This window comes from Pogoniulus pusillus, chromosome 1 (assembly GCF_015220805.1).
Source record: "Pogoniulus pusillus isolate bPogPus1 chromosome 1, bPogPus1.pri, whole genome shotgun sequence".
Classification (NCBI taxonomy): domain Eukaryota; kingdom Metazoa; phylum Chordata; class Aves; order Piciformes; family Lybiidae; genus Pogoniulus; species Pogoniulus pusillus.
Window position 1 is genome coordinate 29,078,072 of NC_087264.1, and position 21,849 is coordinate 29,099,920.

Below are 21,849 nucleotides of genomic sequence, written 5' to 3' on the forward strand. Positions count from 1 at the left end.
AGCTATAAACACTCAAAATGCAAGCACACCTGGTGCCACATGCTGCCGCTCTAAAAAAGCAGGTATGAAGACAGCGGGCACCTCGGCCGTGATAAACCCCTGCTGTTGTGGTGAGCCAGCCTACCCAGGACGATTGCGTCTGGAAGATGTTCCAGGAACGATCTGGAAGACAGGTAAGAGTGTGCACTTGTACATGGGCTGAACAGTGTGCAAAATAAGCCTTAGCTCACTGGAGCACTTTACTTAATTAGGAAGTATTGAAATGTTTTGGGTTGGCTGGGACCTAATTTAAAGGCCATCTAGTCCAGCACCTCTACAGTATGCATCTTCAGTTGGACCAGGTTGCTCAGAGTTCAACCCAAACTTAAAGTTTCTACACAAGGGGCATCTATCACCTTTCAGCAACACGTGCCCACATTTCACCCCCTTCATTGTAAAGTTCTTCCTTATATCAAGTCTCTATCTCCTACTTTGATTTAAAACCATTATCCCTCATCCTGTTGGAAAAGGTCCTGGTAAAAAGACAGCTCGTATCTTTCTAACGGGTGTCCTTTGAGTACTGAAAGGCCATAATAAGAACAGCTCTGATTTCTTCAGGATGGACAACCCCAAGTCTCTGCCTTTCTTCACAGGAGAGGTGTTCCAGACAGCTGTATGGTATTTTTTGTGGCTTTCTGCTGGACTTGCTCCAATAGTTTCATGTCCTTCAAGTGCTGAAGGCTCCAAATATGGACCCAGCACTCTAGGTGCAATCCCACAAGAGTGGAGTAGAGGGAATAATTTTCCTCAGACTGCTGGCCATTTCTTTTGATGCAGCTCAGGATTCAGTTGGTTTTCCAAGCTGTGAGCCTGCACTGTCAGCTCATGTCCAGCTTTTTATTCACCAATATCCCCAAGAACGAAGGGAAAACAAGATCTGGTTCTAAGATCGCCACACTTTCATTAAAAGGACGCTGCACAGGCTCAGCAAGTTGGGAAAGCTTCCGTGGGCCTCGATGCTGCGAGAACTTGTAACAGCAATCCAAATCAGCAGCCTTATTAGCAGGAATGGCTCGTAAGAGCAACGTGGACAGGTAAGTTATCAACACCGACGAAGGAATACTTCTCATGAGAGTCTACCCAGCTCAGGTCCAAAAGATGAGGACTACGATTCCAAACAGCACCTTTCCATCTCTGTCTTCATTCTCACCTCTGGTAACGTTCCCTCCTAATGTAGAGTAACTTACCTGCAGCAAAGCCTCACTGGGCTGCCTGTTAACGCAGACTCTCTAGCACCGCCTGGCCATGCTAACCAGACACACGGCGCTGCTGGGCGGCGGCGCGATGGCAGGCGCACCACCCCTCCCCCGGCGCCATGATGAGTGTACTCGGGCTGCCCGCGGCGACCGCCCTCGGCCCATCGGTTCCCGCCCGTCAGCGTGTGCGGGCCTGACGAGGGCGCCGGCGCTGCCCGCCATGCTGGGTGTGGCACGCCGCGCCGCTTCCGCTGCGTGGTGCGGGGTGCTGCTTCCGGGGCCGGGCGGACGCCCGCAGCGGGGCCGAGCGGGACATGGGCTTTTAAAGAGGCGACGCGGCGGGGCGGCGGCGGTAGGTGTGTGATGGCGGTCTCGTTTTGTCCGGTCACTGCGTTCTGGTAGTCGTTTGGCGGATCCGGTCTGTGGCTGCCTCCTTGCCGTGTAGGGTCATGCGTGGGGCCGGCTTGGCTCCCTGAGGGAGGGCGGGGGCCTCTGTGGGGCGGCTCCGGCCGCGCCGGCCTGGCTCGGCTGCTGGGCTGGCGAGCCACCGCGGGGTAAGAGGGTGGTGGGGACGTGGCGTGGTGCAGGTCTGAGTGGCCCGGCAGGGCTTCCAAGGCTGTTCCCGTGTGTGGGGGGAGGCATCGCCCAACCCTTTCTGCTGGTGGTGTTAGTACCTTGTCCAGGAATTTTTACTTGCTTGGTGAGAGCCCTTGAATTGAGCTGTTGTACGGGAGAAAACCCCACCCTTGCTACGCCTGCTTAAACTGTGCTTAAATTGTGCTCTGCTACTTTTAAACTAACCGGAAAGGTGCTGTTGTGGTACAAGTTAATAATAAGTATGAAAAGTAACCTGTGCTGGGTTTAGTTTTACATTTTTATGCCCTCGTTACTTTTGGGAAGTTAACCTAGCTTTAAAGTGAAAAAAAAAAAAGTAAGAAATAATGTGGTTTATGCAACAGAAGCTCTTAACGTACATGAGGTGACAACCTAAGCAAATAAGCTGAAGAAACTTTGGAAATTTCTTCATGCAACTTTAGCTATTTACCTTCCTCTTTTCACTCTCTTAAATGGTGAGGTCATCTTAAAGGTGCTCAGTGTTCAGAAACAGCTGGGTGTTGCTCTACTTCTTCATAAACAAAAAGTAGCAAACAAGTTGGTTTTACTTAAAGCATAAATCTGATCCTATGCTGTAGAGAGAACAATAATGTAGGGTGGTATTTGAAGACAAAGGAAAAGCCTCTTATGATTTCAATTCCTTAACTGATTTGAGCAATCAGTTGCTTACTGACAGTCACTATAGTTACCAATCTATACAGCTGTTATCCCTTGCTCTGCTGTTTTTGAAGTAGCTTATTAAATAGCACAGTTTTGGTGTGTGTTTGTTTGTTTTTCTTTAGAAGAAATGGAGTCTGTTCTGTTTGTGAATCTAGGGTTGGCCATGAATTTGTGTTGGCCAGTAACTAATTTGAAGGAGATATGTCATGAGGCTTTATTAGGGGCATGAATTAACTGTTGAGAGAAGTACAGAGCTGAAACGCACTAGGCAGAGAAGATGGCAGTGCTAGCGCATATTCTCTGTGTTATCACCTCTGTGCAGTGTGTTCAGGAAGCTGATAAGAGAAATCAGGAAGCATGCAGAGTAGTGTCTTGTTCTTGAGCCTTGACCTCTTCCCCCAGGGTCACAGATGCTTTATTCATTTATCTTGTAGACATGATTGTATGGGGGAGTACATCCTGGTGCTGATATTTTGTACCATTTGCATTAGCTGGGCTGAGTTTCAGATGACTAACAAGAAGGATAACAGTGGTAAGGACTGTTGTTAAGAAAAGCAATTTCCAGATAAGTGGTAGGGAGAATTCGAAAGAATAAAAATCCCCAATCTTCAGCACAAAGCCACTTAATTTGTAAACTGTGCAATTTTTAATCTTTGCAAGAATGCACATAAATTCATCATCATCAATGTTCACCCTTTTCTAAGCATACAGTTTCTAGAATTTTCCCATCTCTTGGGGAAGGCAACAGTTGGCTTTACAGCAGGAACACCTGAGAAGGCCACCAAATATACACTTTCTGTCAATTGCTGCAACAGCTGGGTTGTGCCATCTCATACTTCCTACCTTTTTATTATTTAAAATTTCTTCCCTGGTATGTGTGTAAAATGTCCAAGGAAAGAACTGCTGAAATGAGAATTGTAGAATTTTTAAGGTTTAAGACTGTGGTATTCCTGCTGATGGATTATGTTAGAAGGACACAGTGTGAATGTTACTGATTTATTTGAAATGAACAGGGGGTCAAATGCAGACATTTGGATATAAAAAGGGTAGGAGTTTCTTTCATGCCATGACTTCATAAAAAATAGTAATTTGGCTATATATGTGTGAAAGTTTTCTACTCAGCTGCTCCTGACTGTTGAAAACTGTAACTAGACTTCGAAGAGGAAAACAGCATGAGATAGAAGCACAGAGGCTTGCTAGGAAATTTTATGAGTTATATGATTTTTATTCACAGCTTGGAAATAGCTCTTCTGGTAGAGAAAGAATTTTTTTCTAGAAGACAAACTTGATAGATCTTGTCTTGGCCACAAAGCGATAATCTTATACCATCTTTCAGCTGTCATAGCTGTTTTCTTCCATGTCCAGAAGCATTATGCTGGCTGCTGCTTCTCTCACTTTACTTCCTATTCAGGTAAAAGTTGTGGACCACTTATTTATTCTGCATTTATGGAACTGGGCACCAAGGTATGCTGCTATTGTTGGCAAAACATCTAACAGGGAAAAAAAAGAACCATTTGTGCTTAATGTGACTGATTAAACTAGAAGGAGAAAGAACAGTTTATGATACTGAATTGAAGCAGAATTTGATAGAAAAGGGACTTTGTTCAAATAGAGGACCTTCAGATGGTGAGTCAGGAATTAATCAGTGGTGTTAAGCAAATGTGATGGATGTATGACAAATTTCTGAGAGGTGTTTAGTCTGTCGGAGGCACAGAACTGCTGCATGTTAGCCAGAGATGTAGAACAGGTCATTTAAGGTGTATTTGTGAGCGTGTGTGAACAATTTACTGGTCTGGTGCAGACAGACCTGTCTAAGAAAACTTGCCTCTTTGACAGCCTCTCTCTGCTTAGAGTCCTTTCCAGATGCAGACTGTGATTGCAGTTGAGCAAGCACTTCACTAGGCTTTCTGGGACCCTGTAGCTGATTCAAATTGCTAAAAGTTAAGGAAAAAAAATGCTCATGTGTTTTGACAACTTTGGATATCACAGCCTGAGTATGCCATCATTGTTGTAAAACAAGAAATGAACTTTTCTTTCTTTTTTTTTTTTTTGGAAGCTAATAAGCCTTAGAATCGCTTCACAGCTAGTGCTGAAAAGTGTGTCCAAGCAGCATTTAAATTGCATGCTATAGCTTTCATTACCTTTCCAGTAACCTTTCTGCAAATTTGAGAATATTATTTGGATTGAAAATCCCTTGAAAAGACTACATAGTGTCACTGTTGGAATGGCTTTGGAACCACACTTACATTGGAAACAGTGTTGGCTTAAATAGCCAGGGTAGAGGTAATTCTGAATGTATAAGTAAACACTTGAAAAAGTAAAAACTTGTAAGAAAAAAATCATAATGATGCAGAGGGAAACCTTAGTTCAATGTCAGAGACGACAAAGAAAAAAATCATGTTTTCCCTGTGAATTTTGGGTAGATGAGTAACAAAGGTGACTGTGCTATTGCAGTGCTTTGATCTTGAGACTTTGCCAATTCAAATGTTGTACTTTTTCTCCTAGGTTTTTTATGAGCCTATTGTAAGAAATCCAGCCAGAGAGCTGCTGTTAGATAAAATGATACTGTCTTAGCTTTCTGATCACAAGCAGGTAATACAGACTTGGAGACTTTCACATGCAGAGACAGCAGATCACTGAGTTTGCTCCTGTTGCACTCAGTCTTATGAAGGGTATGGCTTAGCAAGTGTTAGCTCTCAATTCAGTAGCTGGAGCTGGCAGACACCTGATGAATACTTGTGATACCTGAGATGTGCTAATGTGAACAGCACTTTCTTAAAGGAGGCACTATATTCTCATAAGGTCACCCTGCTGCTGACACAGAAATAGCTTGTATCAATGTGTCACCTTCCAGTCTTTTTCTAAGTTAAACAAAGAACCTATTAAAGAGCTTCAAATGCTCTGTGGGTGTGTTAATTAACCAAATTAAGATACCTAAGCTAATGATGCTTTGGATGGATCTGGCACTGTGCTAAAATTGGCACCAAACTGACTGTCATGTCTCTCATTGTTTTTTGAGAAATGCCTTGAGATTTTAAACATGTCTGTAAAATCACCCTCACTGTGTCTTTTCCTTGACTTTCTCCAACCTAACTGCTTCACATACGGTAGTGAATTATTTTTTTTCAGGGGTTTTGAAGCCATGAATAAATGCATCGTGCTTAGAAAGAAAGTCTAATCAGAAATATATTTATTATTTCTCAGTATGCATTATTATCTCATTATTTGTCTTGTCCAAGGGATAGAAATAACTTGAGTCTAATATATCCTCAACTGGTTTTGTCTGTAATATCCTAATTCTAATATGTGTTATACTAAGTTTACAGGGCAAGTCTTGTAAAGGGATAACATCTTACCAGCTGACCATAGCATCTTACGGTCAAAATTGGAGTTTCAGAATATGTTTTTTGTCCCCATAGTCTCTGGACTGAACAGGCAAATTACTATGATTTAAAGGCCCTGAATTAATTTCTTTCCTGCTCTTGTTTGTTGATGGATTTTACTTCTTATGAGGTAGTAATAGTTAAGCTGATGGATGTGTTGTAGTCTTGAACATTTCCTGATAGAAAAGTTTGAGCAGGCCAGTTGCTTCAAGATAATGCATTTTTGTAGCAAGCTTGATTCTGCACAGTCTGTAGGTGACAAGTTTTCCTGTGCAGGAGCTAGGGAGGGAGTTGCACTGAAATGTGTTCAGTTCTTGTAGTGAGGTAACTGAATAAATACTGCAAGGTACTTGTTGATAACAAAAAGTAAATACAGCTGCCATTATATCCTTCTTTAAAGGAGTTCTACTTTTGTATTTAATTGCACTAGTGTGTCATTTAAAATTCACCACTGTAGAGAGAAAATAATCTAACATAGCAGAATATTGTTGTAATACAATTAGGAAATCTCTCTATAGACATCCTTTTTTTCCCTTTTTTTGAATCCTAGTCACAAAGTAACCAATGTTAGGAGAGGGAAAGCAAAGAAAATAGACATTTTATATGAGTAGCGAAAAAAATGCTTGCCTTAATAAATTTTACATTGTAATAAACACATGCTGGGAACAGTTTAGTCATATCACTTATTTTCTCTGAGGATTTTATTTTTATTGAGGAAGCTTAATGTGTTGGGTATAAAATCATGATTGTCACATACCAGTAACTTAACAGCTAAGTGCCTTGACTCTCAGACAAAGAGGAGGGAATGAGTATTCTTTCTTAAGGTACCAGTACTGTGTTCTGTTTGGATACTGGCGCTATTCTTTCAATACAAAATAATTCCTTTGGGTGATTGTTTTCTTCTTTAGCAGGTATCTTTACTGCAAGATACCTGTATGTTCCAGCTGTCGCTGTCAAGCAAGTGTCTCCATGTCTGGAATTGTGGGTTTTTTTTAATGTTTGGTTTCTTCACAGTTGCTGCTCAGTTGTGTGCTTTTTTGTGCGTGCAGTATTAACTGCAACATGCTGAGAGTTCATCTGGCTGCGTAGGGAACATCTCTTTCTCTTCTGCCTTCTGGCACTAACTTCCTCTACAGATCTACTGTGCAGGTGTGAGTGCATGTGTTTGTGGGTTTTGTTTACAAAAGCAGTGCTGGTGAACTCAGTTGTACAAACTGACAGGAATAAAATATGAGTTTCGGAGTCTAACACATGCATTTGGGATATTCTGGTTTAAATAGACATTGTAGTCATACTAATTAAAAAAGCATTTGTTCTTAAACCTGTCATAAGAGAAGTAAATGCTATCTTGTTTTCCATAGCTCTGGTGGCAGTAGCTGGGAATTAAAGGTAGATGAGCTTTCTGGAAAGTTTAGAAGGAGAAAGGTTCTGTCACTACTTTGAGTGTCATAAAACCTCAAGAATGGTAACAAAGGACCCTCACTATACCCTCCCACTGATATAAGATCATCACGATATTTGTCTCAAACAAATATACTCCAGGTAGCTTTTTTTAGGTTTCTCCCACATAGGTCAGTGGTAGATCTTAGTAGGAAGTGCTTTGATTTTCAACCCATTGTCTGGTGTCAGATGCAAAAAAAGGCATTTCTTGGGTTTGTGTGTCACTACTCACTGGTCAAGTAATGGATTCCAAGTTCTTCAGCGAACCAACATACAGCTCAAAGTTTGGGGGAAGTAGTTCCATAGCTAACAGGACATGAAGTAGCTCTGTATAATGGTTGTGGCTTTTCATGTAATTACTATCACATTTCAGCATGTCATTATCTTTCATAGAACAATGTTAGTATCATGTTTGTCAAGCTTAGGGTGAATTTAGGATAGTGAGATTCAGTCACAAAGTTACTTCACGACTGTCCACTTTGAGTAATATGTTACCTTCCAAGGTATACCAGCAAAAAATACTAGTTTGCAAGTTGAAACTCCTCTTTGTTTTCAGTCACCTTCATTTCCAGTCTCATTGCTGATTTGTTTTTCAGTGCCTTTTCTGTGACCTTGTGGTTCTAATAGCACAGGATAACATTCTTGCAGTATTGAATAAAATACAAAACTCAGTAAGTTGCCTCACAGGATACGTTCATCAGATTCTGGGTACTTTCCTGATGTATAATGTATTTGAAGATTCTTATTACAGACTTATTTTATAAACAAATCCTTTTTGTATGTGTTTGAGAATATTGTCATGCCTTTGCGTCAAAAGTAAAGGAACTGTTATGTTGTTGTGTTGGTTGTGATACAGCTCTTGGGTAACTCGAATGCAACTTCTGAGTTAGGGTTGCATCATCTGGCCAGCAATTGTTTATGATGGAATGTGAACTCCTGGGTAGCCTCAGCCACAGCTGCAAAGGGGAACGGGGCACCAGGCTGCTGAAAAGTATTCAGATTACCTTGGGAATACAGCTGCATTTCCAACCTCCTTCTTCAGTGATGATGGGATTCTTGGTGTTGTATTCATGGGGTGGGAATATGATGTCCTTTTTGCTGTCCAAGATGAGATGTGTTTATGGCACCAAGCTGTTGAACTACCTGACTGTGTTTCACCTAAAGTAGGGAAAGGCTGGCCAAACCTGCAACAATTACACTAATCCAGGTATTGTTTGTTCACTGCAACTGTATCATTGAGGTTTCATGTTTCTGAATATTAGGCAAATATCAGATCTTCACCCAAAGAATCAGCTTGATGGCATTTTCCTGTGCTTAAATGAATTAAGTCAAAATGGGTCCTTTTCTCCCTGGCCCTGCTTTACTAGTCCTGAGCTGTGCAAGCCAGCTTGAAGGACATTCCCAGATGGGATTGAACTGTCCTAAATAAACCTCATGAATAAAGTTTAAGGTTGCAAAAAAGTTGCTGATTATGTAGTGAAACTGGGCTACTGCAGACTGAGCTGTTGGAGGCCTTGTGTGAGAATGCCTGAGGAGGTATGTTGGGTGCTAAAGATGAGACCTGTTGAAGTATCACCAAATTTCAAGTGCTTCTGCGGTAGGAGATTAGATATTTTGAACTGGATTTGTCCTCAGAGGTGTGCACATTTCCTGCAAAGAGATGTGAACGACATCCATTCTGTAGCCCACAGCTGAGTGAATCTATGTAAATTTGACCATATAGGAGCAGTACTCAACATTATGTCTTGAAATACTGGCCCTGTAGGGAAAAATGGAATATGATTCTATTAGTCAAACAGGACATTTGTTGGGATCTCAGTGGATGATGTGAACTTAATTGGAAGCTACTCAGGTGGAAGGGCAAGGTTTAATCTAAAGTTAAGGAGAAGACTAAGTTTTTAAAAATCCTCTTACTGTTCAAGTTATGTGCTATTATAAAATGTGTTTGCAGCCCGGGAGCTCTGTTTTCCCATTGCTAGGACTGCCAGCCGCTTTGCCATTCACCCAACAGAAATACAGATTCCTACCTCTAAAAAAAAATCTGTATCTGATGAGAATACACTCATTTGGCTTGCTTTTTCAAAAACTCTTATCTCTTCAGCCCCAAATATATCTCCTGTTTAAAGGAAAAATTGAATCTTGGTGTGCTGAGGCCTCAGTTATGAAAAATCTTGATCCTATCTTTATTATGGGAAAGGTAGATTTAAACACCTTTCCTAGAGGTGCAGATGTATAATTTAAAAATTCTGCAGATTCTTTTGAATTTGAGGAATTTTCTGTTTCTGGAGTGTTACTGGAATAATTTTAGGATGCCTAGTCTGACAATGTTTTCCCTTCTGACTGTTGAAATCCCTCGAAGGGAAGGAGAGCAGTTAAAGCTTATGCTAGTGGATTTAATGCCTGAAGGAGTTTATTTCTGCATTACTGGATAAACCATTGTGTGGAGAAGCTTTTTTTTTTCCTTTTTTATTCAGTTGTAATTTACTGACTTTAACAGTGGATAGAATTTTTTTTTTAAATGTCTATGAAGCCAAGTTTTGGGAAGGGAACTTTTTCACATACTTGTTTTTCCAGCATTTCTCTTCACTCCTCAGTCATGTTATAACTGAGTGTGTTTTAGTGCTTTTTAGTCCTAACCAGGTGTTGTACTGTCAAAGCTAAAATGTAGGCTTTCATTCTTTGAACAGTTTCAACTCAACCAATAAAAGGATAATTCTCATGATTAATTGGTATCTTTTTCTACAGGGAGAAGATTCTTTCTAGCGTGATCACTTAGTAATAGTAACTCCTCATCATGGCTGAGCTATCGCCTGAAGAAATTCAGCTGAGGGCCAACCAGGTCACTGATGAGGTAAATATTATAGGAGGCCATCTGGGATTAGAATACATACTTGCCAGGATTACAATCTCTTTTAAAAATGTAGGCATCTTAGGGTAGTGATTCTGCAAGATTATAAGAGAATGTTTCAGAGTCTCACTTCATGTGGTAGACACTGGACCAGAGACGTCTACTTGGAGTGAGAATTAATGTAAATGTCTGAATTGTGAAGACACCCATTGAGTACTGATCACCCAGTCCCGATTACTGAGATGGTGTAAATTCATTTGACTATATTTTGGTTTTGTGATGGCTAGCAAGTACTAAAAAGGGTTTGCTAGCTACTGAAAAATCCTCGTGTGATGTTGCTATGCCTATATTGTAGCATATGTTGCATACAGACAGGCCGCTGAACTTCTGTACACTTTTTTGTATGTTGCCTTACTGCAATAAACTGGGGAAGATGACTTTCAGACACTGATATATACTATTAGCATATTCACTTGAAAATTCTCTTTCTAGTCTTTGGAAAGCACGAGGAGGATCCTTGGCATGGCTGTTGAGGTAAGAAAAGGATTTTGGATTCTGTAGGGATTTATTAACATAAAACATAAGCAGCCTCTTAGCTATCACAAAGTGAGCTTAGCCAGGTTTTTTGATTTTCCTCAAGCTTTTTTTGATACACTTGAATTCGGTGACAAAGTTAGAATGACAAACATAATGTTCTTCACATTGTCAAGTCTGAAGGATCAATATCCTTTTTTATCTGTTTTCTTTAAGTAACACAGCCTAACCTAAGTGCTGTAGATTAATTATGAAAAATCTTCTGTGATGGTCAGCTATGGCTTTGACTGCTGCATCACTGGCTTGTCACAACATCTTCCATTTGTCTTTTAGCTCACTTTCCCTGTGCACAGTGTGCAGACGTTTTGCTTTGATGAAGAGGGTAGAGCTTAGTTGGGTGGGATCATGGAAGGTAGGGCTATTTCTGGCTTTAAACAAAAGTAGTTCTGTGCACACCTTTCAATCTGTTCACCAGTTTTTAACTTCCAAGATAGTTAAGTAATGATGAGACTTGATGTTAAGTAAAGATGACTTGAAACAAATCTGTATTTCAGGTGATGTATGAGGAATACATGTTAAGGTTTACGTGCCCCATTGTAGAAATACTTTGAAGTTTACTTTTGATACTGTAATTTCAAAGAAATCTAGAGCATCCTGTTGGTAGGAAGTAAGATAAGCTGTCTTACAGTCAGCTTTGTTAGACTTAAAGCTTTACTGGTTCAGCAAGGCAGTTTTGCTAGTAAGTGGGTATGCCATAAACAAATGGGAATTCAGAGATTAAGCATTAATGGCTTTCAAAAATAATGCTTAGAATTTCAGTGCTGAGAACTTGAGTGATTTTATTGTCAGTGTGATAAAACTATAAAAATATGCAATGAACAAGGACCATGAAGTGTCTCGGCTCTACTGCTTTAGAACCTGGATTCACTGCCCAGATGGTTGCAGGCTGCTGTGGAACTGAAGGTGCTACTGTTATCAGCGAGGCATTTGAATCATGTAATGAGCCAACGTAACATCTTGGTGTCATAGTTTGGTCATTCATAGAAACTGAAGTAACTTCCTATTATAGACATGTGCTGCATGCTGTGTTCAAGACTGAGCCAGCAAAGAGTAGAACTCTGGTATATTTCTACTGATAATTTCTTTTTCTTGATTACAAAACTAGTGATGAGCTAGTCTTTTTCATATACATTCTGCTGCATTCTCAAGGATAATTTTGCAGGTTTTGTTCAGTCTTTTTTTTTCCACAAGACTAAAGTTGTTGCCACTTTTCGTAAGGCAAACATAGGTTTACTTTTTTAGCTTAACATTGTCATAGTTCAATCTGAGTGTTACAGTACATTTTATCTTGTTGTAGTGTAGAGGATAAAAATGCCCTTGCCAAGACAAACCCCAAAGAAAAAACCTGCTAACCAACATAGTGTAGCAGGTGAGATTATTGTTAAGATGACATAGAATCTAATCTGAAATTTAGAACAGCACTGCTACAGAAGTTATTCTGAGAACAGCATTTTATGAACTTGGTTGGGTTATCAAATTTAATATAGAGACCTGATTCTACGCTAGTATATTGGCATCTGTTTTATATCTGAAATGCCTTTCTGCAGACCCAGGATGTTGGCATCAAAACTATCACCATGCTGGATGAACAGGGAGGTGAGTTTGCCCCTCTTTCTAACAGTAAAAAATCAATTTCTTGAATGAAAGAAAAAGGACTACTGTTCAAGAGTGTTTGATGAATGTAAAGGTTTATTAAAGACTACTTACCTGAAAATGACATTAGATAATCAAGTATTTTTATGGATTATTAGTATTTAAGAGGAGGTTTAAAGTAGTTGAGAGACCATGTTAGCTAAAATGTAGTACAACTCTGCTACAGAAGAGGATCCTTCCCATTATAAGCAGCAACAGAATTGGTGCTTTAAGGGTATGGACAGTATTTCTAATATAGTAACCAAAACTTATCACTTGATGTTTTTCTTAAAAATAAGTCACCAGATTAATCTCAGAATACATTAAGAAATAGGCATTAGTCTTGGTAAATACAGAATAGAAACTTTCCTACTGGAAAGAAATGTTAATATCCTATCCTCACATTTCCCTAGTCTGTTTATTCAGGTTAATTTTTTCTCTTCTAGAACAACTAGATCGCATAGAAGAAGGCTTGGACCAGATAAATAAGGATATGAGAGAAGCTGAGAAGACATTGACAGAGCTCAACAAATGTTGTGGTCTCTGTGTTTGTCCTTGTAACAGGTCAGTTAAACTGCTGCTGAAGTTTTAGTGTATTTCCAATAGTTGCTTTACTGGAGATAGACTGTAATATAATTGCTAATGAAAACATGCTAAACCTCTAGGAAAGTTTGTACAGGTGCAGCCTTTTGAAGCTGTGTGAGACCAGCTAAAGCTTACTTGCATCTAACCATACGTTGAGCTGCTTTCACTGTAAATATAGCTGCTGCACATGAAATGTAGCAGTCTACACAACTGTGCCTTAATCTCCTCAGAGGTTATATTTAGTAGAATGCTTTTGGTGTCCATATGGACGAGACCGAACTCGATGGTGGATGGCTGTGTGCCTTAAGAGGCAAAGAGAAGTCTGAGTTGGAAATTTGATTCCAGGTGTTTTGGCCTTTTTTTATTCCCCAAAATACTTTTGTAACTGAATAGCAAGAAAGCTTCTGGCATGTAGAAGGGAAGTAATACTGGTTCCCTAGGTATTTCTTAAATGCACAGTAGGAAGAGAGGGTAGGAGAACAGACTTTAAATTCATCTTTCACTAATGCTACATAAATCCTTGCAGACCTGCTTCAGAAGGCCTTCTATAACATCAGTGTTGCATCTGCTGTATCCAAGTCAGTTACAAGCAATCTGATCCTTTGTACGCCACTTGATGTGTGCTTCTAAACAATCAGAAACCAGTGTTATAGGGAAAAGAACACTTTTCTGAGACTAGCTTTATCTTTAAGCAGCAAAATATCAAATCAGTCTGTATGAATTGAATGTGATCATAGTTATTCAAAGTAAAAAGTTATTTTAGGAGTGGGACCTGTTAAGTGAGCTGTCTCTGATAATTCTTTTTTAGCTCTTTTGCATGAGGGGAAAAAAAAAACTTAATTCAACTGAGAGGTAGCAAAAATTCAGGTAAAAATTCCTTGAGGTTCTTTTATGATAGATATGAATGTGGCTTCCAAGGCTGAAAGTCCTAGAATTTTAGTACTTCAAAAATGTCCTGACCATTGGATAGGCATGCTTACTACTTGATATTAATTTTATCAAGCTGATGGACTTTGTACATTTTGACACAGTCTTTGTTTGTTTTCTGTAGTTGACAGTCTTATTTCACACAAGCTAAGCAGCTTATGAACACTGAGCAGGCTCAAAATCTGTGAACTCTTGTGGCACTCCAAGTACACACATAACAAAATAACTGTGTACCAAAACAGGCAGCAATGTGCAGAAAAATCAACTAGAGGAGTAGAAAGCAGCAAAGAAGCAGCTGAATGCTTTTCACGTATTTACTGTTACATCTGTTTTTCTGTCAACCAGTTATCTCCAAAGCTTTTTTTACAAACCTAAATCAGAACACTTGTTGAATTAAATATTGCTTGTCTTATTTTTCTTAGGCTTAGATTGTTTATAAAAGCTTTGTGAAAACATGAACTACTGGCAGTACCTTAATATATTAATCTGTGTACTAATAATAATTTACCTGTTTGCTGGTCTTTACTATTTTCTTCTCCATTCTCTCCTAACACTGATGCTTGCTTTCTAAAAATGAAGACTAGGATAAGAAGCAGTATTCACTTAACTGGTGAAAGCGGATTTTAGGACAAGGTCAGTCTTCTGATCACAGATGTAAACTTAACTGGCTGTCTCAAGTGATGCTTCTCTTGGCTTTGTGCTTGCCCATGCATGATGTCTGCATGCAGATCTCCTTGTGACTATGATGTGTTGTAATGAAAGATGTTGAAATGAAACGTGAGAAAAGTGAATGCATTATAATTGGAAAAACAGCCCGCTAAAAAAAGGCAGGTGACGAGAAGCTTCCTTTGTAACTGCGCTTTGTTTGAACAATTGTTCTGTTTTTAGCTCTCTACTTTGGATGTCTGAGTAGTTTCCAGGCCACTTGGTTTTGTCCAGTAAATTCCTCATGGTTACCTCTACACCTAAGACTTTGTTAATCCCGATGCCAAGCTCTCCTGCTGTTGCAGCTTTAGTGTGAATAAGATTAAAACATAATGCTCAAGCTAGTTTGCAGTAAGCATAAAAATATTTTTTAAGCCTGTGTATGCACAAGGAGCTGGAATTGACAAGGTCAGGCTTATTCAGGGTTCTGATGGGTGCAACTGTTCCATTATGAACTGAGAAACTACTCCATTTCTTCTGTTTGGCATTCATACTAGATTACTTTTCATACAATCTGATCTAGGAAAAAATAATTCCCTAGTTTTATACTTAAGAGCCAGACAAATGAGGAGAATACTTCATTACAGCTGATTTCATACCTCTTCTATGTCTACAACCAGAAGTAATCAATTACTGTATCCATAGTGCCTTCCAGTAGCCCAAATATTTCACATTTGTAAGTTGGATGTATTGAAAGACACTAGAGATTTCCCTTCACAGGCTTTAAAAGAACTGGAAAAGTGGCACTTGAGTCTGGATTAGGTAGTAGAAACCTGAAAATGCCACAAAAAAGGTGAATGTGAGAATGTTCCTCTCCAAATGTTCTTTAGGGTTTGTGAGAACCAACTCCAATTTAGATCAGTTATTTCTCTCTTATAATGTTCTTCCATTCTTGCTTTTGTGGGTCTGTGAGTCTTGAGTTGTTTCATGTCAGTGTGCATTCTTCAGTTTCTTTCCCTTAATTATGTGGTAAAGGTGTAATGGTAAGTTTGTTGCTGTAATAAAGTTAGTACAGTTGAGTTGCAGAATAAAGGAGGGTTATTTCAAAATCAAAATTATTCTGAAAAATGTTAACTTCAAAAAGAGGACTTGGAGGCAAAACATGTTTGTCAAAAAGGAATCAGGATTAATGATTTTCTTGCGTAGTGCAGATATTTGTATTTGAGGGAGTTTTCTCCTTCATCCTCATTTCTTTCTTGAAAAGTAACTAGTACTGACCAGCTCCTGCTGTAAATGCAGCTGTATCTTATGACAACATAAGCTTTCCTGTTTAAACTCATAAGCTTCCCCTCTTCTGGTAAAGTATGTGACTGAGGAAATTACTCTGCTTGCATTAAAGACTAAGACCAAATCACTGTCCTTCAAGTTACTCAATGTTTGTACTATCCTGAGAGAAGAAATTGTGTTGCCTGGACTAGGCTCTGTCTATACAAAAATCTAATCTTTCAGGCACAAAACAAATGCTTCTGTAAATCATAGATATGTAGATAACTTCAGTCAGGAAGTAATATCAAAAATGTAGTAGCTCAAGTTCCTTATTTTTATGGAGTAGGACGAAGAACTTTGAAGCTAGCAAGGCATACAGAGCAACCTGGGGAGATGGAACAGAGAACTCAACAGATCATGTAATATCCATGCAGCCGAGAAGGATCAATCAGCAGCAGCCTCAGACATCTAGAGGACCAAGTGGCGGATATATTACAAGGTTTACTTTTTCATATTTCCCAGTTTATGATGCAAAAATCCTGAATTACCAGTTGTCAGCTTCTTTCAGCTGCGTCTTAGGCAAAGCTGTTCAATAATAATTTCTGTGCTTGGAGAGGAGATGGTGTAAGCCTACACATCAAGTATTGTAATGCTCACCTGTTACACAGTGGTGATATTATCAGTCTGTTTCTGGATATGAGGACTGCAGAGTTTGCTTCTTAGTTATTGAAGGAACATAAAAATATCAAGGGCTTCTATTGTCACAAAGTGTTTTTGAGACTAATATCTTCATCTTATAGCTGTTACTTCAAAATCTAAGTCGATTTTTGTAACAGCAGCTAGATTAGCACCTTTTTCAGTGGGCCACTTGCTTGGAATATATGGGCTTTTAAGAGAGTCAAAATGTACCTCAACTTGAATGCAGTGCATTGAAACTGTGCAACAAACTAATTCTGCTACAGTAAATTTAGGGTAGAAAAAAGCAAATTTGTGTTTTTTTTGGAAACACTCTCTAATTTGTTTGAACAGGATAACAAATGATGCCAGAGAAGATGAAATGGATGAAAATCTTGCTCAAGTGGGAAACATTCTTGGGAATTTGAAAACCATGGCTTTGGATATGGGCAATGAGATTGATGCCCAGAATAAACAAATAGACCGGATAAATGTGAAGGTAAGTGTCCACAGTCCTCTCTGCCTTCAGCTTAGTTGAGAAGGTGTAAGAAATGAGCTCATTTTCCTGTATTTACAAGAAATATGCATTACGACTATACTGCCCTCTAGGTTGCAGTGATTTGATCAAGAGATAGCTTGGTGTTTGCTGTGTAGCAGAAAACTGAAATGCTTGGTGTTTGGGTATGCTTCTGAAAATTTTAGTGCTTCAGTGTTGGGAAAACTAAAAATACAGCACAGATTACTGCTAACTCTGAAATTAACCAAGTTTGGTTGGCTCAAAAGAACAAATGCTAGAGGTGTAGCTGGGAAGTTGTGGCTGTATGTGGTAGGGAATACATGTTTTTACCAATAGCAATATTGTTCTAGAATTCCTAAAGCCACTATAATCACTGAATGTAAAATAAACTACAAGTAATTAATTGCCTTAATTCTTGTGGACTGAAATATTTGGGGCTGTGTAGACTTCAGAATAATTAGATTGTGTCCCTGTGCCCCTACAAGTCTACTATCACATGCGCTTGAAATTAGTCATAACCGGTACTTTGTGGGTTTTATGGCTTTAAAGATTAATTTCTCCAAACAAATCAACTGTATATAAGTGTTTTGGTTTGTTTTTCCTACAAGTGGCTAACTTATGAGGAAGTTAGCCACATTTTAGAAATCCCCATATTCTGAAATGCTTGAAGGAAGCAACAGTTTTAATGAACAGTGTGTATTAAAGACATAAAAAAGCAGAAATAATTCCAAAACACTGAAATGTCCAGTAGGATTAAATGCAACAAGAAAAGGTTTGTGTTTTTTTTCTTTTAATACTGAGCTAGTCTCACATAAATGCTGACTACACCTATGACAGCATCTCAGTTTTGTCTAGTACTTTAGGGATTGTTGTACTGATAGGGCCAAACAACTTGATCTTACAAAGGGTACTTTAACTGTTTTGCACTGTTCCCTGAAAGTGCAGATGTGACATAATTGTAAAAAGTGAAGGCAAACATTTTAAAGAACATGAGAAAACTTAATTGCAGATTAAAATGAGCTGTAAAGTTCTTAGAGGTTATAAAGTAGACTAAAATTTTCCTGGTCAGAGTAACTGCAAATGGGAATTAACTGCGTTCAGCAGTAGCGTTTCTGACTATTTCAACACCTATTTTGATCTGATGCTTTTTCCATTTTAGTAGTCTGGAAGGAAAAAAATACTTATCAGGCCTATTAAAATGTCATATGAATAAATTAGAATTACTACAGTAAAGAGCAATAAAAAGGCAAGTGCAGTTCCAGCCTCTGAGACTGGCAACCTATCCCAGGATATTTAAATGAATCCTTTTCTGCCAGTAGCTATTTTCAAATCCAGTGAACTGCATGGAAACCAAATCAATATTTTGAGGATAAATCTCCAAAGGACAGCATCATACAAAAAAACAGCAGTGTTAAGCTTAATTTCAGAATGGATTTGATGCTTTAAGTTTGCATTAAAAAAAAAAATCCAACTCACCTGGAAAACACATACTTGCCTGCAGGTTATGAAAAGTCACACATTGTTATGGAGGACTCCTAACCTGAATAAACCTCCAATAAAAGCTTGTGTTATGGGTATTTCCTTAGACCTAGTAGCTGGATCGATGTGTTTCTGATGTAGTGTTAAAAAGTTAGATCCTCACTTCTCTGTGTAGTGGATTCCTGCCTCTCCCCAGCCCTTGACGCCCAAAGCGCAGAAAATAAACAACGTAGGCTTGGACTGCCAGTGTCCTCTTCCCAGCTCGTTGCAGTATGGCAGTGTGAAATGGCTAATATTGGGTACAAGTGGAGTTTCTCAAGCAGTTAACTCATGGTGAGGGCAGAGACTGGTGGTGTGTGTATTACCCATCCTGTTCTTTCCCCACTGCAGGGTAGATAATCGGGATTATTTCAAAGCTTCTTACCATTCCTTTCAGCAAAACTGTATTTTTGACACTTGCTTAACCTAGATGCTGTGGCTAACTTGTGAGGCTTTATAACAGTAAAATTAAGTGCTTTTATTACAGATACCATACTACTCTGACACTAGGACATGGGGGAGTATCAGGATGAAAAACATGGATTTGCACCGAGCAAAATAATTATGGTCTTTATACTCATGAGTCACTTCTAGTCCACAGCAACAAGGCTGCCCTGTATGATTCCAAAGATGTCCGAACAATTGAAGAGGGAATTATTATCACCTTGTTCTGTTAATACTCTTCTCAATTTGCTGAGGCAAGCTGCTGCATGTGTCGAGTCAGCTAAAGACTAAAAACTTTCTCCTCATTCTCTCTGCCAAAATCATAGAATCATAGAATCAACCAGGTTGGAAGAGACCTCCAAAATCATCCAGTCCAACCTATCCCCCAGCCCTATTCCGTCAACTATACCATGACACTAAGTGCCTCATCCAGTCTTTCCCTGAGCACCTCCAGGGACGATGACTCCACCACCTCCCTGGGCAGCCCATTCCAATGGGAAATCACTCTCTCTGTGAAGAACTTCCTCCTAACATCCAGCCTATACTTCCCCAGCACAACTTGAGACTGTGTCCCCTTGTTCTATTGCTGGTTGCCTGGGAGAAAAGAATAATCCTCACCTGGCTACTGCCTCCCTTCAGGTAGTTGTAGACAGCAATGAGGTCCCCCCTGAGCCTCCTCTTCTCCAGGCTAAACAACCCCAGTTCCCTCAGTTTCTCCTCATAGGGTTTATGTTCCAGGCCCCTCACCAGCTTTGTCACCCTTCTCTGGACACGTTCCAGCACTTCAACATCTCTCTTGAATTGAGGGGCCCAGAACTGGACACAGTACTCAAGGTGTGGCCTGACCAGTGTTGAGTACAGGGGAAGAATAACCTCCCTTGTCCTACTGGCCACACTGTTCCTGCCAGGCCAGGATGCCATTGGCTCTCTTGGCTACCTGGGCACACTGCTGGCTCATCTTCAGCCTTCTATCTACCAGTCATATGCTAGCTATAGCAGGAGGGGAATTACTTCCAGCTTACGTTGTTCTCCTTCTGTCTACCGTGGTGATAGCACCCTGCAATTCAGAAGTTCACATCAACTTGAATTTTTAAATTGTTTTGCATGAGTCTGGAAGTGACTTATGAATTTCTGTTTCAGGCTGATACAAACAGGGAACGCATTGAGCAAGCCAACATCAGAGCCAAGAAACTAATTGACAACTGAAGCCTGCTGTCATTGTTCGGTGACGCTGTCTCTCCAGCTGCAAGCCACCACATTCATGGATCTGTGAAACTGCTATTCTGAAATAAGAGGGGCTGGGAATAATGAAACAGTACGTTTTGTATAGGGATTAATTTTCCTTTTTTTTTTTCAATTGCTTCATGTAAACATGGCCTTGACTTCAAGAAAGCAGCCAATATAGCTTCTTCCTCCCCATCTGTCTTCACTTCCTTTGAAACTGCTCAGGGCTAAAAGTGTTACAGCTTTGAGAATCTTCTTGCATGTTTGTTATTCCCTCCCAGTCTTTTTGTTTGTTTGTTTTCTGCACCCAAAATACAGTCCATTTTATTGAAGTTGAAGAAGCAGGGTAACCTGAATTCACAGTTATGGAAGGTTGGAGAAGGCACTTTGCACTGTTTGAAATACCTCATAAATTGAGTGTCTTCACTAAAACAGGGACTTGTTGAGTCTTGTCTGATTTGTATCCCTAGCAGGCTAACCATAGTTTTCCAGTCCAAACCACATGATTGATTTCAGGGTAAGTTTGTGAATTACAGAATTGAAGAGGCCCAGTACTTAGTACTTGTGGGTTGAGGGCTTTAAAACACTTGCTAACCACATGAACCTTAACATAAAGGTAACTGGAGGGTTATACAGGTTTCTTTACTGTGAATTGATGTTGGTTTGGAGGCCCCAACTAGGAAATTATGCTGTGTTGTTCTGGTGTTTGCTATATGTACGTGTAGCTGATTTAAACCCCATGCACATGTGAGTAGAAGAAAATAAAACTCCCTGAAGTATTTATTTGATGGAAAATGTTATGCCCCTCATTTTGAAGTTAACACTGACATGTTTGATACATCTTAACTGGAGGAAATGGAGAAGAAAAAGTGCAGGTTTTCTTGCATCCCGTATTGGATTCTGTTTTGGTCAGTTTTTACTGGAGTTGGGTTTACACCTTTCTCCAGTGCAAAACTGTGACAGATCTGGTGTGAAATTTGTTCTCTGCAGTGACTTTCAGGGGGCTTCTTAAACCTACTGGCAACAGAGAAGCTTATTATAAAACTTCTTGTCACAAATCTGGAAGAACAGAACCAATTAAGAACTGTATGCTAGTTCTAAATAGGTTGCTGACTGATTTGTCATTGCAGGTATTGGGAGTGGCAACTGGAAATACAACGTGTCCCAGTTGCTTCAAAATTAAAAGTTTCTGTTGTATTGCAGAATAGAGGAGTTTCTGCCTGGGTGAGGTAAAGCTCATTTCATGGAAAGAACATTGTGGGTTTACTGTAATATGATCAGATGCCATCCCAGGATTTTCTTGGTTGGGGTTTTTTTGGGTTCTTTTGCGAGGAAATTGCAAGTGACCTCTATAACTTCTCCCAGCAATATATTATGCCTGTCTTAAAAGTGAAAATGGTTTTGTACTTGGCTGTGATGCTCAGTGTTGTATGGCAAAATTCTTCAAACCTAACTGATTGGAGGAGTAATTAAAACAGCATTATGGGGTAATTTCTTGGAAGGGCAGTCCACATGTATGCTGTAGCCATTAATATTCACAGGGCTAGAGAGATTACACTAATCTGCTGTGAAACTGTAAGGTGTTTTGTTTTCTTTTTAGTGTAAATGCAATCAGCTTGATTCCTGTGTTCTCTGTTCGCT

General features: G+C 39.6%; 1 protein-coding gene across 3 annotated transcripts; it reads left to right on the forward strand.

The window, feature by feature from the left end:
* The first annotated feature begins 60 nt into the window (after positions 1–60).
* Positions 61–20,991, forward strand: SNAP23 (synaptosome associated protein 23). Of its 3 annotated transcripts, none has more exons than XM_064146470.1 (8): positions 61–173; positions 10,079–10,184; positions 10,674–10,715; positions 12,323–12,371; positions 12,854–12,971; positions 16,177–16,329; positions 16,860–17,004; positions 20,125–20,991. In XM_064146470.1, the coding sequence occupies exons 2-8, from the start codon at positions 10,128–10,130 to the stop codon at positions 20,188–20,190; spliced, it is 630 nt and encodes a 209-aa protein (XP_064002540.1). In that variant the 5' UTR covers positions 61–173; positions 10,079–10,127; the 3' UTR covers positions 20,191–20,991. The 3 variants fall into 3 exon arrangements, with proteins under 3 accessions (XP_064002540.1, XP_064002549.1, XP_064002532.1); XM_064146479.1 differs by lacking the exon at positions 61–173 and adding an exon at positions 1,204–1,653; XM_064146462.1 differs by lacking the exon at positions 61–173 and adding an exon at positions 1,204–1,587.
* The last annotated feature ends 858 nt before the right edge of the window (positions 20,992–21,849 follow it).

What these genes read in the sequence shown, in the direction of transcription:
- SNAP23 (XM_064146470.1), top strand. Translation starts at nt 10,128, where the DNA reads ATGGCTGAGCTATCGCCTGAAGAAATTCAGCTGAGGGCCAACCAGGTC. An exon ending in CATGCTGGATGAACAGGGAG is followed by an intron (nt 12,372 to 12,853) that starts GTGAGTTTGCCC and finishes TTTCTCTTCTAG; the next exon opens with AACAACTAGATCGCATAGAA. An exon ending in TGTGTTTGTCCTTGTAACAG is followed by an intron (nt 12,972 to 16,176) that starts GTCAGTTAAACT and finishes TTTATGGAGTAG; the next exon opens with GACGAAGAACTTTGAAGCTA.